The 18,929-nt window shown below is 34.0% G+C and overlaps 1 protein-coding gene across 3 annotated transcripts in view; it reads left to right on the top strand.

Annotated features, from left to right (window-relative positions):
• Wwp1 (WW domain containing E3 ubiquitin protein ligase 1) overlaps positions 1-18,929 on the top strand; it is a 95,420-nt gene that overhangs the window by 52,495 nt on the left and 23,996 nt on the right. For all 3 annotated transcript variants that reach the window (XM_010606445.3, XM_019204863.2, XM_010606446.3), the window contains 9 exons: positions 3,571-3,895; positions 11,447-11,542; positions 12,256-12,430; positions 13,678-13,732; positions 13,821-13,905; positions 14,012-14,140; positions 16,186-16,261; positions 16,362-16,433; positions 18,021-18,109. In XM_010606445.3, coding sequence (XP_010604747.1) covers positions 3,571-3,895; positions 11,447-11,542; positions 12,256-12,430; positions 13,678-13,732; positions 13,821-13,905; positions 14,012-14,140; positions 16,186-16,261; positions 16,362-16,433; positions 18,021-18,109 — 1,102 coding nt within the window. The remainder of the gene's footprint in view (positions 1-3,570; positions 3,896-11,446; positions 11,543-12,255; positions 12,431-13,677; positions 13,733-13,820; positions 13,906-14,011; positions 14,141-16,185; positions 16,262-16,361; positions 16,434-18,020; positions 18,110-18,929) is intronic.

The raw sequence follows: 18,929 nt of genomic DNA, 5'->3' as shown, positions 1-18,929 counted from the left end.
GATATCTGCTGTATGGATGAACCACACAATTTGTTTATCCATTTGCTTGTTGCAGCATCTTGGTTGCTTCATTTTGGGGCAGTCAAGAATAAAGCTTTTACATATTTGTGAGCAGGCTTTTGTGTGGATGTGAGTTTCCACCTTATTTGGATTGAGGAATGAGATTGGTGGATTATATAAGAGTTTAGTTTAAAAAAAGAAACTGCCGCGCTATCTTCCAAGACAACAGTATTGTTTCGCATTTACACCAATAAGGAATGAAAGTTTCTGTAGCTCTGTATTCTTACTAAGATTCATGTTCTACAGAAAGTTAAATTATTTTTTTATTTATATTTATCTGATGATCCCTGATACCAAGCATTTTTCATGTATCCATTGGCCATTTGAATGCATGTATCACAGATGTCTCTTAGTTTTATTATTAATATTTTTTTAAATTGGTCTTTATTCAGTTTACCAATACTCATTTTAAATTTTTTTTTTTTTTTTTTAACATTTCCTTTTTCTTTTCTGGTATCGGGAATCAAATTCAGTACCTTGTGCTTGCCAGGCAGGCAGAACACCACTGAGCCTACATCCCTCCCCCCTAGTTATTTTTGTTTTCTAGCAATATAAAATCTTTCATGCATTGATTTTTTTATATCTTTATTATCTCTTAGAAGTTTTTTGATTTGTTTTCTTCAGCTAGATCTTGAATGCAATCTAAATATTGAAAGTAATGTCTAGTCATTTTGCTGAAATGCTTAAGTTCCAGTTAATTAATTGGTTCTAATGGTTTTACAGTTATTTTTTCACAGTACCCATCCAGTAGAATTCTAAGGTTATTTATTACTATTCTTTATGTCCTTGGTTACTTTTTTGGCATGTCCAGTTGCATTTGCTATAAGTGTTTTCATTATCATGAATTCCTCTAAAGTTTATAATTTCATTTTTATTTCCTTCAGCTTAGTAATTTTATTTTACTGTGTTTATTTTATTGTATTTATTTTGTTCTCCAAGCTAGGCATATGGCCTTTTTGTTTGTTTGTTTGTTTGTTTGTTTTGTAATATTAGAGATTAAACCCAGGGCCTTTGTAGTAAACTACACCCCTGCCCCTTTTCCTCTCCTCCCTTCCTCTCTCCCCTCCCCTTCTCTTTTTTTTTTTTTTATGAGGCAGGGTCTTACTAATTCACTAAATTTAGACTGGGCTCAAACTTTCTATCCACTTGCCTCAACCTCTCAGAGTGCTAGGATTACAGGCAAATTATCATTTTAATGAACATATGAGAATCAGTTTTCTGACCTATAAAATGTGAATTTCCTGGTGTCTGCATCAGAGCATTGTATTGTGAGGAGTAAATAAGATAATCTAAAAATTGTGGATCCGGTTGCCAGACTTTTAACAAATATTTCAATAAGTTACATTTTACTCTGCTTTCAATTTTTTTGAATTATAGTCAGGATATACCCACCTGATTGTACAACTGGAAATCCAAACTCTTGTTTTTGTACATGTCAACTTCTCTAACAATGTAGTGTTTAAGCATGATTAGGAATACAAGAGTGGACAAGTTTGCCCAAGATTTTACACTTCAATCTTAATGAAAAATGAACAAAATAATTAAATTATTTCAGAACAAGAGGGAAAAAAAAAGAATTGTAATATTGAGTAAAATGTCAGGACATGTGCAACATTACATAAGAAACCTAGGGCTGCTTTTCTGAATGCATGATGAGAGTGGACTGGAAATGATGAAAAAGATCAAGTCATGAAATATTCTTTTTTTTAAATTAAGTTTATTGGTACATTTTAGGTATACAGTAAATTTACATTCGTTATTAGGATCTTGTATCTTTACATGACAGGTCTTGGTTCTCATTTTTTCCCCTTGTCCCTGCCCTCCCTTCACCCCCTCCTTCCCTCCCCATTTATGAAATATTCTGAGACTATAGGAAAAGTAAGTGCACATTCCTGAAGTGTGGAGTTTTTCTACTCAAGGAACAAAAAGACAACCCTCATGAGAGGTCAGATTAGCTGTGAACTGGCCTGTATAGAACTTTGTTACAGTTGTATTAAAGACATTAGTAGTTATTCCACTTTGCAATAGGACACCATTTGTATGTTTAATCAGGGGAGTGAAAAGATCTGTTTAATGGATTTCTTCAGCCACTGTTGGAATAGATTGTACTTGAACAAGAGGAGGTTCGGAGACAATTAAGAAACTGTAACAGTGGTATAAGCAAGATAGAAAGGAACAGGGTAGAGTGGTAAAGACAGATGAGAGAATTGCTGAGAGCATCGCTGTTCAATCACATAACATTTGGAAGAGAAGTTTTGCCTTGACTGACTAGTGAAATTTTATGTTTGATCTTCTTTGGTTTTAACAGTTTGTGTTTTATGTGCTGTGTTTTAGTGTGTGCAAGAGTTTATGACTGTTTCTTCTTGGACTGGTTTGTACCTTTTCTAAAAACTATTTAGTGTGTTTCATTGTTGATATTGTTTTGCCTTGGAACTACTATTGATAGTTCTTTCATAGGAGTTAATTCCACATCATGAAGGGAATACAAATTCAGTGAAATAGTGCTTGTAAATGAATATCATGAAGAATTGAGAAATCAGCCTTTCTGCAGTCTGTTTCTCGTGATATTTAACAGTGTTGGGTATGAGGTAGCTCTGTGTAAATGTTTTTTTGTTGATTTTTTTTTTAAACCAATCCGCCAGCCATTCTCTCCTCAATGTTTGGTACAGTGCTTGATTTATTCTGTTACCTTTCTCATAGCATTTGATCCCTTGATAGTATACCCTTTTCCCATTTTTACCATTTAAATCTTGTTCTTTAAAAAATTACCTGAAGATTTCCTTAGTCTGTCTCCCTCCGTTGTTTCAATTAGAACTTTGATGTGTAACCTTTTATAGGTTTTGTTCAGTCATCTTTTCTCCTTGCACTTTTAATTTGACTCATTTTTCTAGTGGTACATAGTTGAAGTGCATCAGTTACACTTAAAATGAAAATTAAGAAAACTCACTGGATTTCAGAGATGGGTTATTTCTTCAGGAAGTATAGAATAGGCTCCTGGATCTTTTTGTGGTCTTCTGTAGTACTGTTTGAAAGATTAATGCCATTGTGTTTCTCCTACTAGACAAAAGTTTTTAAAAATCTTATTAGCTACCATTTATATATAAAAAAGGACATCAAGAGGGATCATTTTAAAATTTAGTATAACTCATGGAGACTTTATCTCAAAAATTGATGAAAAGCATTTCTTCTCCAAATGCTGGCTTCTCTTTCCTGAAGTTAGGGTTATTTATATATGTGTGTATATATAAAATAAAAGTATGTATAAATATATAGTATAAACATGTTATGAATATATAATATATAAATAAAATATATGTAATTTTTGTCATTTATACATTCATCCCTTAAAGTGAGCTATGAGGAATATAATTTCTGTCCTATTTTATGTTCATCAGTGTTTTGCACTGTTCAGTCTGAATTAGGCTTTGAAGAAGTGTAGTTCATTGATTAGGTAATCAGTCTCTTTGTTGTTACTTCATGGATCATCTTATACTAATTTTCCCTTTTCAGTTAATAGAGAATCATCCTCATCTGCACCGAATGACAATGCTTCTGCCGTGGATATTCCTGTAGCATCTGAAGAAACCTCTTTAACTTCAAATTGCCCTAGTGCTACCATAGAAGATCCTCCCATTCAAGAGATAGTGGCTTCCTCAGAACACAGTGAAAGTGTTCCTTCCTCAAGCGCAGAATCTGGAGCTAGGAGCATATTAGACCCTGACTCCTCTAATTCTGGAAGTAATTCTGCTTTTGACAAAATTAGGCAGCCAGATGGGTGTATGGAACCTGTACGACAGCAGTCTGGAAATACCAACACAGAATCTTTGCCATCGGGGTATGTTAAAAATTCTTGAGCATTTGATTTCTATAAGTAGCAACTTTTGATGATACGTGACTATGGAATATGTATATAATATATTTCTGTTATTCAGAAATTTGAAATCTAAATTGGAATATGATTCATACTATTTATTTGTTCCAACACAAATACTTTTGGAACTAAAAGCAATTGCTTATCTAGCTGAAGTACACATAATATAAAGGGAAAAGAAAAAGCTGATCTGTTTATTATTATAATACCCTCTTGATTTGATTTTTACTTTTTAGCTAAAGTGACCATGGTATTCTGTGCAATAACTATAGTTCTTTAGCTTCCCATATGATCTGCTTTGTATCCCTTGACATTTGAGAACAGCTGGCCATTCCTTCCTCAATTAATATAGAGTGCTGAGGATAATAACATAAGCCTGCAACTGACTCTAGTACAAATGGAGATTTTTATTGCTACTTAGTTTTTCTTAACTTCTTTAAGTTTCCCTCTGGAATTATTTAGATCCTTGTGATTTTCTTAATATTCTGTAACATGTGAATCCCTTTTGGTCATCTCTTCCATATTTGCTTAACTTTTTTTTGGTGCTGCTTGGCACTGATACTACTAATAATAATCATTGTTTCTACCTTTAAGAAGCTTATGTATAGGTTTAGACTTGAAAATGTCTATAGTCAGTATAGTCTGAGAGTATATGTAGACAGAGTACTTTAAATGCAGCTTGCAGTAGTCAGAATGAAACTGCCTAGAGATCTCTAGTCTCTGCCTTCTCTTTTTTCATCACAGTAACTATTCATACTTCCTTATTTTTGGAATACTTTTTCACTGATCTTTACTGGCTCATTGGGTCTTACCCACCATGTTGTTGTGGTTTCAGCCTTCGTCTTTCTCCCATATGTGCTTACCTGGGTAGATTTTGTGTTCTGTGTAGCAGTTAAGTCTTTATATAGCAGTTAAATCTATATATGTCTAGGCCAGACCTTTCTCTAAGCTTATTTTCAGTTCTTTGTGGAGATCCTCTTTTGTTTCCACTAGATACTTCAGTCCCTATGTTACCTTCTACTTCTCCCTCAGAAATCTCTTGTCTTGTGTCTGTGTTTGGCAGTTTAATCATTTATCCATGTTTTCCCTTTGCCACTTACTCTGATACAGACGTGAAAGAACCTCATTGTCTAAAGAGGGGTAAACAGTGAGTGACTACAATACAGTTCAGTTAAAGTTGTGCCATCGGTACATTTAGGATGCTGTGGGGACGGAACATGCAGAGAGTAGAGAAGTGGAATAACTTCCACTGTTGAGGTCAAAGAATGACTCTTAAGTGGGTTTCTGAAAGAAGAGTAGAAATTTGCAAAACAAATAATGGAGGCTCTTTTTTCTCAGAAGAGCGTATCTCTAGCATCCATAAAATGAGTATACTGAACTCAGGAATTAGTATTTTGTTATAGTTTTAAATTCAGCATTTCCAGAAGCAAGGAATATATTGCTGAAGCATAAACAGTCCTATGAAGAATTTTGTATGTTTGCCAAAGGTTTAGGAGGAGTTTTTCCTGAAAAGCATGAATAAACACTACATAATTTTAGAGCCTGCTGTGTGGCACACACGTGTAATCACAGCATTTTGGGAAACAGACTGGAGGATTGCAAGTTCAAGCCCAGCTTGGGCAATTGTAGTAAGATCCAGTCTCAAAAATAAAAAAGTGTTCAGGATGTGGCTCAGTGTGAAGGCCCTGGGTTTGATCTGTATTGCCACACACACACACAAAAACTGATATAGTCATTTTTTTTTAATCTATGAAGACCATGCTTACAGTAATTATGGACAGATTAGGATTTAAGGAGTTAAATAGCAGACAGGTTGTTTTATTGTGCAGGAAGTAGGCATTCTGGTTTAAAATAGTAAATACATAAGCTTAATTCTGTGGGGCCAAATAAGTGCTTCAGCATGCCTCTTGCCACCACTTGTGATCTTTTCTACTAGGCAAATTTGCAGTAATTTCGATAGGTTTTTTTAGATCATGAGTTACATCCTATTGATAGGTTATGATCAGCATTTCAATACAAAGGATCATTGAATCAGAGTTGTTTCTTTGAAAGGCTGAGCAAGATTGATAAACTCTTTGCCAAACTTACCAACAGAAGGAAAGAAAAAAGCCTATGTAGATACAGTTAGAACTAAGTAAAATCACAAGGGACACCATTGAAATTGAGAGAATTATAAGAAACTATTTCAGAAAAAAGGAGCACAAGGTCCCAAGTTGGATCCCCAATATCAAATAAATAAATAAATGAAAGAAAGAAAGAAAGAAAGAAAGACTATTTCGAAAACTTATATTCGAACATCATTTTAAATGGGGAAAAACAAAGTATTTCTTCTAAAAACAAGAACAAGAGTATTCACTCTGACCGCTCCCATTCAATATCATACTGGAAAGTTTAGCTAGAACAAGAAAAAGAAATAAATGGAGTATGTATAGGAAAGGAAGAAATCAAACTCTCCTTATAGATGACGTGATTCTTATATTCACCAAAGTAGCAGGGTACAAAATTAACGAACAAAAATCAGTGACATTCCTGAATACCAACAAGGAACCTGCTGAAGAGGAAATCAGGAAAGCATTCCCATTCACAGTAGTTAAAAAAAAAAATTAAACACACAGAAATTAACCTAACCAGGGAAGAAGTGAAAGACCTCTATAATGAAAACGGCGGTGCCCTGAAAAAGATTGAAGAGCACATCAGACATTGGAAATGCCATCCACTGTTCTGAATAGGCAGAACCAATTTTGTCACAATGGGCAACTTACCTAAAATGATACATAGATTTAATGCAATCCCAATCAAAATACAAATAGCATTCTTCACAGAACTAGAAAAAAAATCCTAAAATTTATATAGAACCAGAAAAGTCCCAGAATAGCAAAAGTAATCCTGGGCAACAAATCAGGAAGTGTATAATCATGGATTTCAAGTTTATTACAAACCTATGGTAATTAAAAGCAGCATGGTACTGGCACAAAAATAGAGGGTGAAGAAACATTCCTAGGCACCTTCAGCCATCTGATCTTTGACAAAGGAACCAAAAATAAACATTGAAAAAAAAATTCCTCTTTAATAAATGATTCTAGGAAAACTGGTTATCCACATGTAGAAGAATGAAACTACCCATATCTCTTAACCTAATATTAAAGACTAGATATTAAAATAGAAAATCTGCTGGAAGATAAAATAGGTAAAACTCTTGAAGACATGGATATATGCAAGGACTTTATGAACAGAACCCTAATTGCTCAACAAGTAACACCACAATCAACAAATGGCACTACATCAAATTAAAAACCTTCTGCACAACAAAGAAATAACAGTGAAGAGACAAACACAATAGTAAAAAAAAATTGTTAGCTACTCCTCAGAGGACTAATATCTAAAATATATAAGGAACTCAAAAACTTATCCCCCTAAAAGAACCCTCCCAAAGTTATCCCCTTAATTGCAGACCCAGTCAAAAAATGGGCATTCAAAATGAAGAGACACTTCACATGAAGAAATATATATGGCCAATGGGTACATAAAAAAGTGTTTATCATCTTTGGCTCTTAGACAAATGCAAATGTAAACCAAACAAATGCTGGAGAGGTTGTAGGAAAAAAGGAATTTTTTATTGTTACTGGAGATATAAATTAGTGCAATCACTGTGGAAAATCAACATGGAGAATCCTTAGAAAATTAAAAATAGAGTTTCTCTTTGACCCAGCTAAACCTGTTTTGGTTATCTTCCCAAAATAGTTAAAGACACTATGTTACAGGGATGTATCATACCCGTGTTTATAGCTATGCAGCACATCATAACTAAATCTTAGAAACAGCCTACCTGCCCATGAACAGATGAATAGATATAGAAAATGTGGTATGTATACACACACACACACACACACACACACACACACTAGAGTATCCTACATAAAGGATAAATATGAGTCATTTTTAGGAAAATGGATGTACATTAAAGATATAATGCTAAGCAAAATAAACACAGAAAGTTAAATATTACATGGATTCTAAGAGAAACCTGAAATATAAATAACTTAAAGAGCAAAATAAAGAGAGATGATAGGAAACAGGGAAAGTAGACTTTGTGAATATGGAAAGGGGATTCTGGGTGTGAGCTATAGTTGCAAGAAGTTGTGTTTTAAAGTGTGCTATAAATCATGGATCATTAACATGAAATTTTGCCAATTTCATTGGAGTTACACTATTGGGCAGCTTCAGATTCCAGCTTTTTAAGAAATGTCATCACAGAAGATGAAGCTTGAGTCTGTGGTTATAAGCCTGAGATCATGGTTCAGAGTTCTCAATAGAAGTCCCCCAATTCTCATGCAAAAACAAGCACATCAATCAAGATTCAACATCACAGTGGTGTTAAATGTATTTTTTTTTTTTTTTGCCTTGAAGAAATTGTGCTAGCTGTTTATACCCACAAACACTATGGTGAACTCTGAATATTATAAGGGCTTATGATAGCGGTTAAGAAATGATGAGTATAGAAAAAGGCATACCTAAGAAACGAGCAAATGGTTTCATTCTCCAGAGTTCCACTTCACCCATCATGTCTTTTATGGTCATTTTTGCCAAATAAAATGTCATGGTATTTCCTCATATCTTTGTCACTAGGACTCAATACCTGACACCAAGTTGAAGTAGGAGAGGTTTATTTTCAGAAGGTTCTGTCTTTGCACGCTCATCAGCATGGCAGAAGGGCTTGGTGGAAGAAACCTGTTAATAACATGGCAGCCAGGAAGTGGAGGAGGGATGAGCCAGGGAGGGAGATGTCCCCAGTGACCTGCCTCTTCAGCTGTAGCCCCCATAATCTAATCACCGCCCCAAGGCCCACAACACATATAAACCATAACACATCATCTAGCCTATCCACTAGATCTGACACTGACTTCTCTGGCTGTTCCCAAAGTCAAGATGATCATAAAAGGTAAACATTTTGAATTGATTCAGGACATTAAGGCAGCTGTGAGAGCTCAACTAAAGACCCAAAAGTGGATTTCCAAAACTGCTTCACATAGTGACAAGAACAATTGGATAAGTGTGTCTGAAGCAAGGGGGAGTATTTTGAGAGGGCTAATGGTGATATATCTTTCATTGTAATATATCTTTGAAAAATGATTCACCCTGTTTTTTAATCACCCATATAGATGTTCAAGGAAATTATATGCAAACTAGAATTCTATATCCAACTATACTGTTGAGTGTGTGCATAAATAAATACATGATCACACTCTTTAAAGTTTACTTCTGTCTTCTTTCTAGGAAACTAAAATTTAATGTTTCTTCAGAACTGGGGAATGGAAGGGAAAGATCTGGGATTCAGGAAGTAAGGGGGTCTGCAAAGAGAGGAGTCAAAGGAATGGGTGGATCCATGGTGAGGGAAAGCACTCACTGGCCTGGCAGTGGCCTTGCACTTCCTCTAGACAAAGCTCATTAGAACTCAGGGGTATTAAAGGAAAAAGAAAAAGGAACACAAGGGTATCAATGAGATTGAACATTCCGGTGGAGTATCTATGCTACTGGAAAAGTTCCAGAGATTTCATTCATAAATACATAGAAAATAAGTAAAGGAGAGTTTAGCGAGTTATTCTAGCTAGAAGTGCTTTTTAAAAAAAGAAATCATGGCATATTCTGTGGCTCAGAGTCAGGAGAGTTTATATAGATAACAGTTATAAGTTATATCACCTTGCATTATAACTATTACCTATGTAAACTCATTTGGAACAGTTAGAAGGAGAGTGTTGTATTATGTTGAGGAAAAGAAACCTGTACCTTTATCTTTCATATTGAGAAGTCAGTATATTATATTTGAAACTAAGTAAGTAGTAGTAAGTTAAGCACATTAATAAGAAATAGAAGTAGCCAGACATGTGGTGCATACATATAACCATGGCATTCAGGCGGTTGGGATAGGAAGATGGCTGCCAGTTGGAGGCCAGTTTAGGCTACATAGTAAGTTCAAAGCCAGCCACAAGAATAGACTAAAACTTTGGAAAATGTTGCCTTTGCAGAGTGGAAAATGAAAGAAACAGTAGGCATTGTTTTTTGCAGACAACATGACAGTTTAAACGGTGTTAAGGTGTATGTAATTATTTAACTATGAGGGTAGATAAAAGGTAAAGATAAATTTAAAATATTAAAGGATATTTGTGCAGAAAGAGTTGAAATCAGGGAGTGTTGCAATAGAATATCAGTATTAAGGACTGATTATGGAAATTAATACCTAAAAATAGCAAAAGTACCACTAAGAAATACTTCAATGAAACTTGATCAAATTTTTAGGTATTCATTTGATTTTGCTACTTAAGCTTCCATATAGATAAATAGCTCATTGATATAGATGTATGTAACATCTAGTTCTTAAATGCCTTTAAAATGAAATTTCATGTTTTGTTCTCCCTGTGATCTTTCTTAATTGAAACAAAGTAAACATGAGCTTCCAGGTTATTTCTGTTGAAATGCTTTCAAAGGATTGTCTACATTTTGTTCAGTGCAGAATAACATGAATGTTCATATAGAGTTTATACCACAGTGATTTTTAAAAATCTTAAGTGTAATAATTTCTGTGATTCTGAGTAATTATGAACTTGAAGGATCTTTATTGCTCCTATTTACTGACTTAAACCTTTTGTGACTTAGGTTTGTTAGAGGTAGCTTAAACACATTATTATTTTGTGCCTGTATAGGCAGGTGCAACCTAATTTAGGGAGTAGCCTGAATATCAGTAGCTTGTATATGACCTTAGTATATGAAGATAATCTAAGGAAAACAATAATCTAAGGCCTTTGAGAATTACTTAAATTTAACTGGGCTTCTGTGTTGAAGTGAAAGTAAAGTATTTTCAACTTGTTTTACCAAAATTAAAAACAAGGTTAAACTAAAAAAAACAGATTTTATTTTTATATTATTTCTTCAGTATATTAATTAGTAGAGAAGAAAAAGCAGGGATCCTAAAGAAGAAAAGTAGAGTGCAGAAAATAAAAGATGGGGCATCTTTGACACAGAACAGAAAAAAGATAAAATTGTGATGTCCATAAATTCAAAGACCTACAAAAACCAAGAACAGGATGGATGTGCATAGTAAGAAACTGTGCACAAAGGTCAAAGAATTGTCACAAAGAAGTTGTCATGTAAAAAAAAATCTTTTACATGTGTATTTTTTAAAAATTCTAGGTGAAATGGATATTACTTAATGTCTGTGGCTTGGGCTTGATTATATTTTCTGTTTTCTAGTAATTTGGAAATTTTTTAACTAGTAACTTAAAAATTTTAGGTATTCATCCCCTCTCTATTAACGAGTAATGTTTGAGATCCTAGTACCATTACAAAGAGGGAATAATTGTGAGGTTAAAAACCACAAACAATTGATAAAACAAATATCTTTATACCTTTATCGTGTGTGTGTGTGTGTGTGTGTGAGCTATGTGAATTAAGACTTATTTTTAATTTTTCTGATTCACATTGTCCTAATCTATTTCTCTTTAATTTGTACTTTTATTAAAGGTGGGAACAGAGAAAAGATCCTCATGGTAGAACCTATTATGTAGATCATAACACTCGAACTACCACATGGGAGAGACCACAACCTTTACCTCCAGGGTAATGTAGTATATTTATATATCTTTAGTTGTATTTTTATCACGTGTGTGTGTGTGTGTGTGTGTGTGTGTGTGTGTGTGTGAGTGTGTTTGAAATCACATGAGTAAACTTTTTAAGTTTATTTAATACAGCATAATACAATAAACTCTTGTGATAAAATTTAAGATAGTCCCCACCAAATTTCTGGACAGTAGTTTTAGTGAAATAAATTCCATATAATGGTTGTAAATGTGTGGGTTCATTTTCATGCCACACCACATCGCTGTAGTGGGTAGAAGGACATGATTCCATCTGCACCTCAGAAAGATAACTTGCAGGAGTACAATATCAGGAAGGTGAGTTACAAAGCAACAAAAAGAGTTGAGGTGATTTTTGAAAATGGGCAGTGGTCAAACAACAAATTGGAACTTAAGTAAGCTCTTAGTAAATCCTTATCAAAAAAAGGAGGAAAGTAGGGTTGAAACTGAAATTGTAGAATCAGTCATCTCTTTGTAAAGCAGTCTTTAGAAGTCATGTTAGTGATAGAAAGGTAATTTAGCTAAAATATATATTTCATAGTTTTATAAATTATTAGAATAATAAATATTTTTTCAGTTCTTTTATCATGTCTTGGACTGATTTTTAAATGATTTGAGTGAAGTATTAACTGTCTTTGTTTCTTTTATTGAAGGAATATTATTTAATTTGTTTATTGCTTATTTTATTTGTGATAGTTGGGAAAGAAGAGTTGATGATCGTGGAAGGGTTTATTATGTGGATCATAACACCCGAACAACGACGTGGCAGCGGCCTACCATGGAATCTGTTCGAAATTTTGAACAGTGGCAGTCTCAGCGGAACCAGCTGCAGGGAGCTATGCAACAGTTCAACCAGAGATACCTCTATTCGGTGATTATAAATACACCTTGGTCCCTCAGGCATTTATCATTTTCTACTCCGGTGATTTTCAAGAATGCATTTCAAGATTGTTTTTTTAGTTAATCTTTAATAAATGTTTCTGATATATATATAAGCATTTTTGAAGAATTTCAGATTAGGAATTGGAGTGTATATAGCACATAAAAAATTATGTGCTATGTAGATTTTTGTTTCTGTATCACTTAGCTGTATGTGAAAAAACCTTTGGGAAACAGCAATTAGGAATCAGATATGTTTCTGCAGGTAGGAGTTCCCTTTAGAGAAATGAGTTTTAGATATTTCAATACAACAGCAAATCTGGGGTCGAGGACAAATGCTACATTGGCTCAGCAGTGCCATCAAATACCCAAATTGTCTCTGCCTCTTAGCTCATCTGTCCTTACTGTGCATCATGCCATGTAGAGCTGATGCTCTCTGAGCCTCACTTCCAGGGGCTAGAACATAAAAAAATACAAAGGGCGGTTGAGAAGGAAGATAGCTGTGGTCTGTCCAGCCATCTAATTATTATGTGTGTGCGTACATAAAAATTGTTTTTATATATAAATATACAAAAGTTACTAAGTAAAAGATAAAAGTTTATTTTTGTAAAGATGATTCTAAAGTTACTGGTTTTATTGAACATTAGTTTTGTCTTTTGGTGTTTTTTGTTTGTTTGTTTTGTTTCTTTGGTACCAGGGATCAAATTTGGATCCTTGTGCTTGTGAGGTAGGCAGTGGAACCACTGAGCTAGATGCCCGGCCCTAGTGGACATTTGTTTTATAGAGCACTGTGGCATTTGTTTTATGTCAAGTAAATAATATTCCCTTGTTTAAATACAATAATTTTCTATGTGCTTTTCATCCATGTTAGATTATTATGGAAGAAGTTGGAGATTAAAAATATTGATAAAATATATTCTAAATTATTATTGTTGTTGTTGTTGTTATTGGTACTGGGGATCAAACTCAGGACCTTGCGCTTGCAGAGCAGGCTCTGGAACCACTAAGCCAAATCCCCAGCCCCTATTCTAAATTATTTAAGAAAAATAAATAATTTGATCAGTTGGTTGAATGCTTTTGCCTCATGACATGTGTAGAACTTGATGTCTCAGAATTAGTTTTTATTCCTTTATCATATTTTTAAAATTTTTAAAGTGTGACTCTGCCAAGTGCTTATCTTCTGTTTTTATATTAAAATACTGTTATTTTGTTTTTCACTCCAATGCCTTTACCAATCAGGCTTCAATGTTAGCTGCAGAAAACGACCCATATGGACCTTTGCCACCTGGCTGGGGTAAGCTGATACTTTGTTGGTAAAAATATCTGTAAAATGTATATTAATATCAAATAGGCATTAAATGTTATACTCATTTTATTTTTAGAAAAAAGAGTGGATTCAACAGACAGGGTGTACTTTGTGAATCATAACACAAAAACAACTCAATGGGAAGACCCAAGAACTCAAGGGTATGTATATACACTACAGCCTTCCATACGTCGTCATCATGTATCTGCAGATAGAATCAGTGAGCCTTGAGTGCCTAGACAGGACTAACCTGTGGTTATGTTTTAGTTTGCAGAATGAAGAACCCTTGCCAGAAGGCTGGGAAATTAGGTATACTCGGGAAGGTGTTAGGTACTTTGTTGATCATAACACAAGAACAACAACATTCAAAGATCCTCGCAATGGGAAGTCATCCGTGTAAGTGAAAACCTGAAGTCCTCCGTAAATGCTGCTTTTTTATTCAGAAAGTAGTATCATAGTGCACCTATCTTTGCTTTTATTCCAGAACGGATTTGTGGCGTGTAATGTCTTAATTATTTATATTATATATAACATATAATAACAGTGGCAAACATATATGTATTAGCTCATTTTATCTTCAAGTAATGCCTTGAGATAGATACTTTTATTTTCCTCTTTAGCAAGTAAGGAAACAGGTGTAGTGAACGTACCTAACTACTGAGTCATAAGGCAAGTAATAGAGCTGGTTCCAAGCCAAGGAAGTCCATCTCCAAAGCCTGCTCTTAGCTACCACATCATACCACTGCAACAACAGGAAATGAGACATGGAGCAAAACTGAATTTCCAGGTGGATTCCTTAGTTAAGAAGTTGGCAAATCTCTCTTCATCCTTAACTCTTAGGTGTGATGTTTTTATATCGCTAGAAAAGCGAATAAGTCACATAAAGTCTTTTTCAAATTCTTTCATATCTGCTACCCCAACTAGTATTTATCCTGTCGTCTTGTGTCAATTTGAGTTCATATCCAGAGTCCAGTTACATTTCACAACTTCCAGTATCACCGCTGTGGTCCAAGCTAATACTTTCTCTCACCTGGAGTGGTACCAGAGTCCACTGTCTGTTTGCTTTCTCTTGACACTTTATATAACATTATGTGATTTTTGAGGTAGCACTGAGACTAGTTTCATTAAAAAAAAAATCTAAATATTCTGTAGCACAAACCCTTCAGTGGTTTCCATCTCAAGCATGGTAAAAAGCAGACTTTACAGTGGCCTGTGTAACACATACAATCAGACCCTGTGACCTCTTAGCTCATTTTTCCCTTCTCATTAACTCTGCAGTAACTTCACTTGGTCACCCAGCCGTACCTTGAACATCTTAAGCTTCCATTCTGAATCAGCCCTTATTCCCTTGCTTGGAATGTTCTTTCTCTAAATATTTATATGAGTTATGCCCTCTTTGCCTTTTATGTCTGTGCTCAAATGTTAAGTCTTCTATGAATGCTAATATGTTAACCCTTTTCACAACTGCAGAATTATTCTCCCCATACCACTTATCATTTGTCCTTTTAACAAGGCCATTTCTTTTTTATTTTTTTGTACCAGGGATCAAACTCCAGCCCTTGAGCTTGCAAAGCAGGTGGCGGAACCACTGAGCTAAATCCTTGGCCCCAAGGCTATTTCTTTTAAAGGGAGTGATTAAACATCCCATTCTGACACATACCATGTATAATTACACATTTATACTTGCTTGTTTGTCTTTCACTAGTGTAATAAGTTCCACAAAATAGTTAGCTTTATCTATCTCATTAATAAGTAATGCTTTCACTGCCTAGAACTCCTGGTGCATGCTGTGTGTTCAGTAAATATCTGTTGGTTAAATGAATTCATTTGAATGTAACACCACAAGGGAACATTTCTCATCTATTCTAAAATGTTCTCTATGATTGTAGAAGTTTTTTTGTGCCCATGTGTTAGACTATCACTCAGGAGGCAAGACACTTGCCCTCTCACTTTGAGTTGAACCATAATGCAAAGTCTACATTCTGTCTTTTCTCCCTCTAACCATCTGAGTCGTGACTTGAATGTCACCTGTTCCTGGGAATTTGATTTTGCTTTACTTATTATCTCAAGCAGTATGTATTTTGTTCAGATTAGTTTTAAGATGTTGTACAATTTCTTTCCATGTCTTTTTTGTTTGGAGTCTCTGTCCTTGGATTTTAAGGATTGTCAAATAGTCTGCAGTAGCCTGTAACATTTCAGTTAACTGCTTAACAAAGACCTAGCTAATCATGTAGTCTCCCCCTCCATGTGTGGTTCTGTTGCTGTAATGCACCCGTCCTGGCTAAAGTCTCTATTGACCCACTAAATGTACCTTTATTCCTCTTCCGGCATATGACTTAACTTTCCTTGGCTTTATATAGGACTCTGGTACATTTCGGTTTCATAGTAATATTAAAGGTTTATTTTATTATAAATTAATGTTTGTTTCTGTTTTTCTTTAGAACTAAGGGTGGTCCACAGATTGCTTATGAGCGCAGCTTTAGGTGGAAACTTGCTCACTTCCGTTATTTGTGCCAGGTACTATAGTGGTAAATAAATCTTATCTTTATAATCATTTAGTCATATCTTTATACTATGTATATACTATGGCTTATGTTTGATATATTTTTGTTTTTAGTCTAATGCATTACCCAGTCATGTAAAGATCAATGTGTCCCGGCAGACATTATTTGAAGATTCTTTTCAACAGGTAAGGAAGATTTTATCAAAATAAACAATACTATGCACCTCATTTTATTCTACACAGCTAAAGGTAATTAGAGTTTAGAGGTTTAGAAATTTTAAGAATAATAATGACTACCACATCTTGATAACCATTTTAATAATAGTTATACTATTATAAACCTCACTATGTGTTGAGGGATTGTCATTTGCTTGGCACCAGCATCTTAATAGTTATCTCATCCTCACATCATCCCTTTGAGGTGTAGCTTCTATAATTGTCTCTTTTTAGGTAGTGCTACTGCTATTGAGAGGATCATTCTATCACAACTTTTGGAACAAGTTGATCTCTTTTAGCACTACTTCTAAAAGAAGTTTGATAAAATTAACAAAATAAATTGATAAATACTGTATTCAATTTGACTATTCAGTTAACAATGTTAATGCTCATTCTCACTTTTATGTATCTTTTTAAAAGCAACCTTGTCCAAGCATAGTATATGTCTACTTTTCCTTAATCACCTGCAGAATGTTTAAAATCAGAATACTGTTCATTTTTTATAGTGAAGTGGAGAATTTTCTGTATATGTATTTTTCCCTTCCAAAGTAGAAAAATAATGAACAAAACTTCTCTGTGTACTTAGATACATAGGGAGTTTAATTTATTCTTTATACAGGCAAAAATGAAATAATAACATTGAAATCCTGCTTAATTTTACTAGCTGTTAAACTTTGGACAAGATAGTTAACGTAGCTTTTATCAGAACTTTTCTTTTGTCAGGGAAGCTTGGTAGTAAATTCTTAGCAAAATACATGTTTCAAGCTTCCAAGCAGTTTGTTTCAAGCTGTATTTGAGTTGACTTTAGTAAATATACATCCAAATTCATGGCAGACTTTATTTTGCCTTTTGCTGTCTTGAGGAGAATCGCGATCTTTTATTGAACACAAGCAGTTGAGCCCATGACTGCCCCAGAGAAGCCCTCTTGGTGAGCTGTGCTCTGACCTAGACCTTCCATTCTTGGCTGTGTTCTGACATATGTGTGAGGAAGTAACGCCTTGTTACTGAAAATAAAGCCTACCCACTAGTAACCTTGGTGTTAGCTGTTAAGGATTATGAAAATTTTGGTGCAGGTTTTAAGATACATTATTCTGTATACAAATGTATCACGATATAAATGATTATAAAAGAGTTCTTTCCTACTAAGAAATAGAATGTGTGGTATAAGTTCTTTTGCCGTTTGCTACCCAGAAAAATATATAAGTTACCTATTAAAACGATCTTGGTACAGTTTTTGAGAGTGAGAGAGAAGAAAATATTTTGTAAACTTAAAAGGTTTGTGCATGATACTCTTCTTCTCACTACTAACCCAAAGTGGAACTACCATTTAATACTGACAGGAGAAAGAGAGCATATAAAAATGAGTCAAAGAAAGTATCATAGATTGATCTATGTCTTTATCTAGTCCATGGAACAAAGAAATAGATTTCTTGAGTTAAAGACACTATGAGACAAGAAAATGTATTATTTTTAAAATATAGGTTAAATTTAAATTGTTTTGGAAATAATTTGTGGTATATATGACTGTTTAAATATTCATGTTTTTGTTTTAATCAGATTATGGCATTAAAACCCTATGACTTGAGGAGACGATTATATGTAATATTTAGAGGAGAAGAAGGACTTGATTATGGTGGCCTAGCAAGGTAAAATTAACATATATCTACTTTGAAATAAATATATCTCAAAATGTATGGCGGATATAGTCTTGAAAAGATATGTGAATATATTGGATTTTTTTTTTTCCAGGAGTAATCCAGAAGTATTTTTACACTTGATCTTAGCCAAAAGGCTGAGAAGTGATCCAGAAGTATTTTTAAACCAAAATTTAAAATAGTTTCACGATTGTCAAGGTAACCATAATTACTTACCTTGGTTATCTTTTTGTACCTTTTCTTTTCATATGTATAAATTATTATTTATACATTGTATGGATTATTATACATTGTATAAATGATTGAAACAGTTATACAATGCATAATGTATAAGAACTTGATTTGGGGGCTAGGTTTATAAATCAATCTTGAGTGCTTCCTTAGTATGCATGAAATTCTAGGTTTGATTCTGAGAGAGAAAAAAAACCAAAGAATTGATTTTAGGAGAGATTTAAGATTTTAAGAGAGTGAATACTCATTTTTTTTCAAATGGCTACACAGTAATTCTGTACATGGAGATATAATAAATGGATGAGAATAAGGTTATTTGTTAGTGTTTGCTGTTGTGACCTTGTAGGTATATTTTATATTTGTTTTTAATCTAGTCAATTTCTTCTGTGAGAATACAATTTTCCACATTCACTGAATGTACTGTTAACAGTAGACATTTGTGAAACAATGAGTGGCAAATCTTGTAACAATTTTTTTTCCTTAATTGCTGCATAAAACAAAATTGCAGTAAATTTTCTTTTCTTTTCTTTTCTTTTCTTTTCTTTTCTTTTCTTTTCTTTTCTTTTCTTTTCTTTTCTTT

The sequence above is a fragment of the Fukomys damarensis genome, unplaced genomic scaffold (genome assembly GCF_012274545.1).
Source record: "Fukomys damarensis isolate Sample0158 unplaced genomic scaffold, DMR_v1.0_HiC HiC_scaffold_5, whole genome shotgun sequence".
In the NCBI taxonomy this organism is placed as follows: Eukaryota; Metazoa; Chordata; class Mammalia; order Rodentia; family Bathyergidae; genus Fukomys; species Fukomys damarensis.
This window is presented reverse-complemented; position numbering and strand designations above follow the sequence as displayed.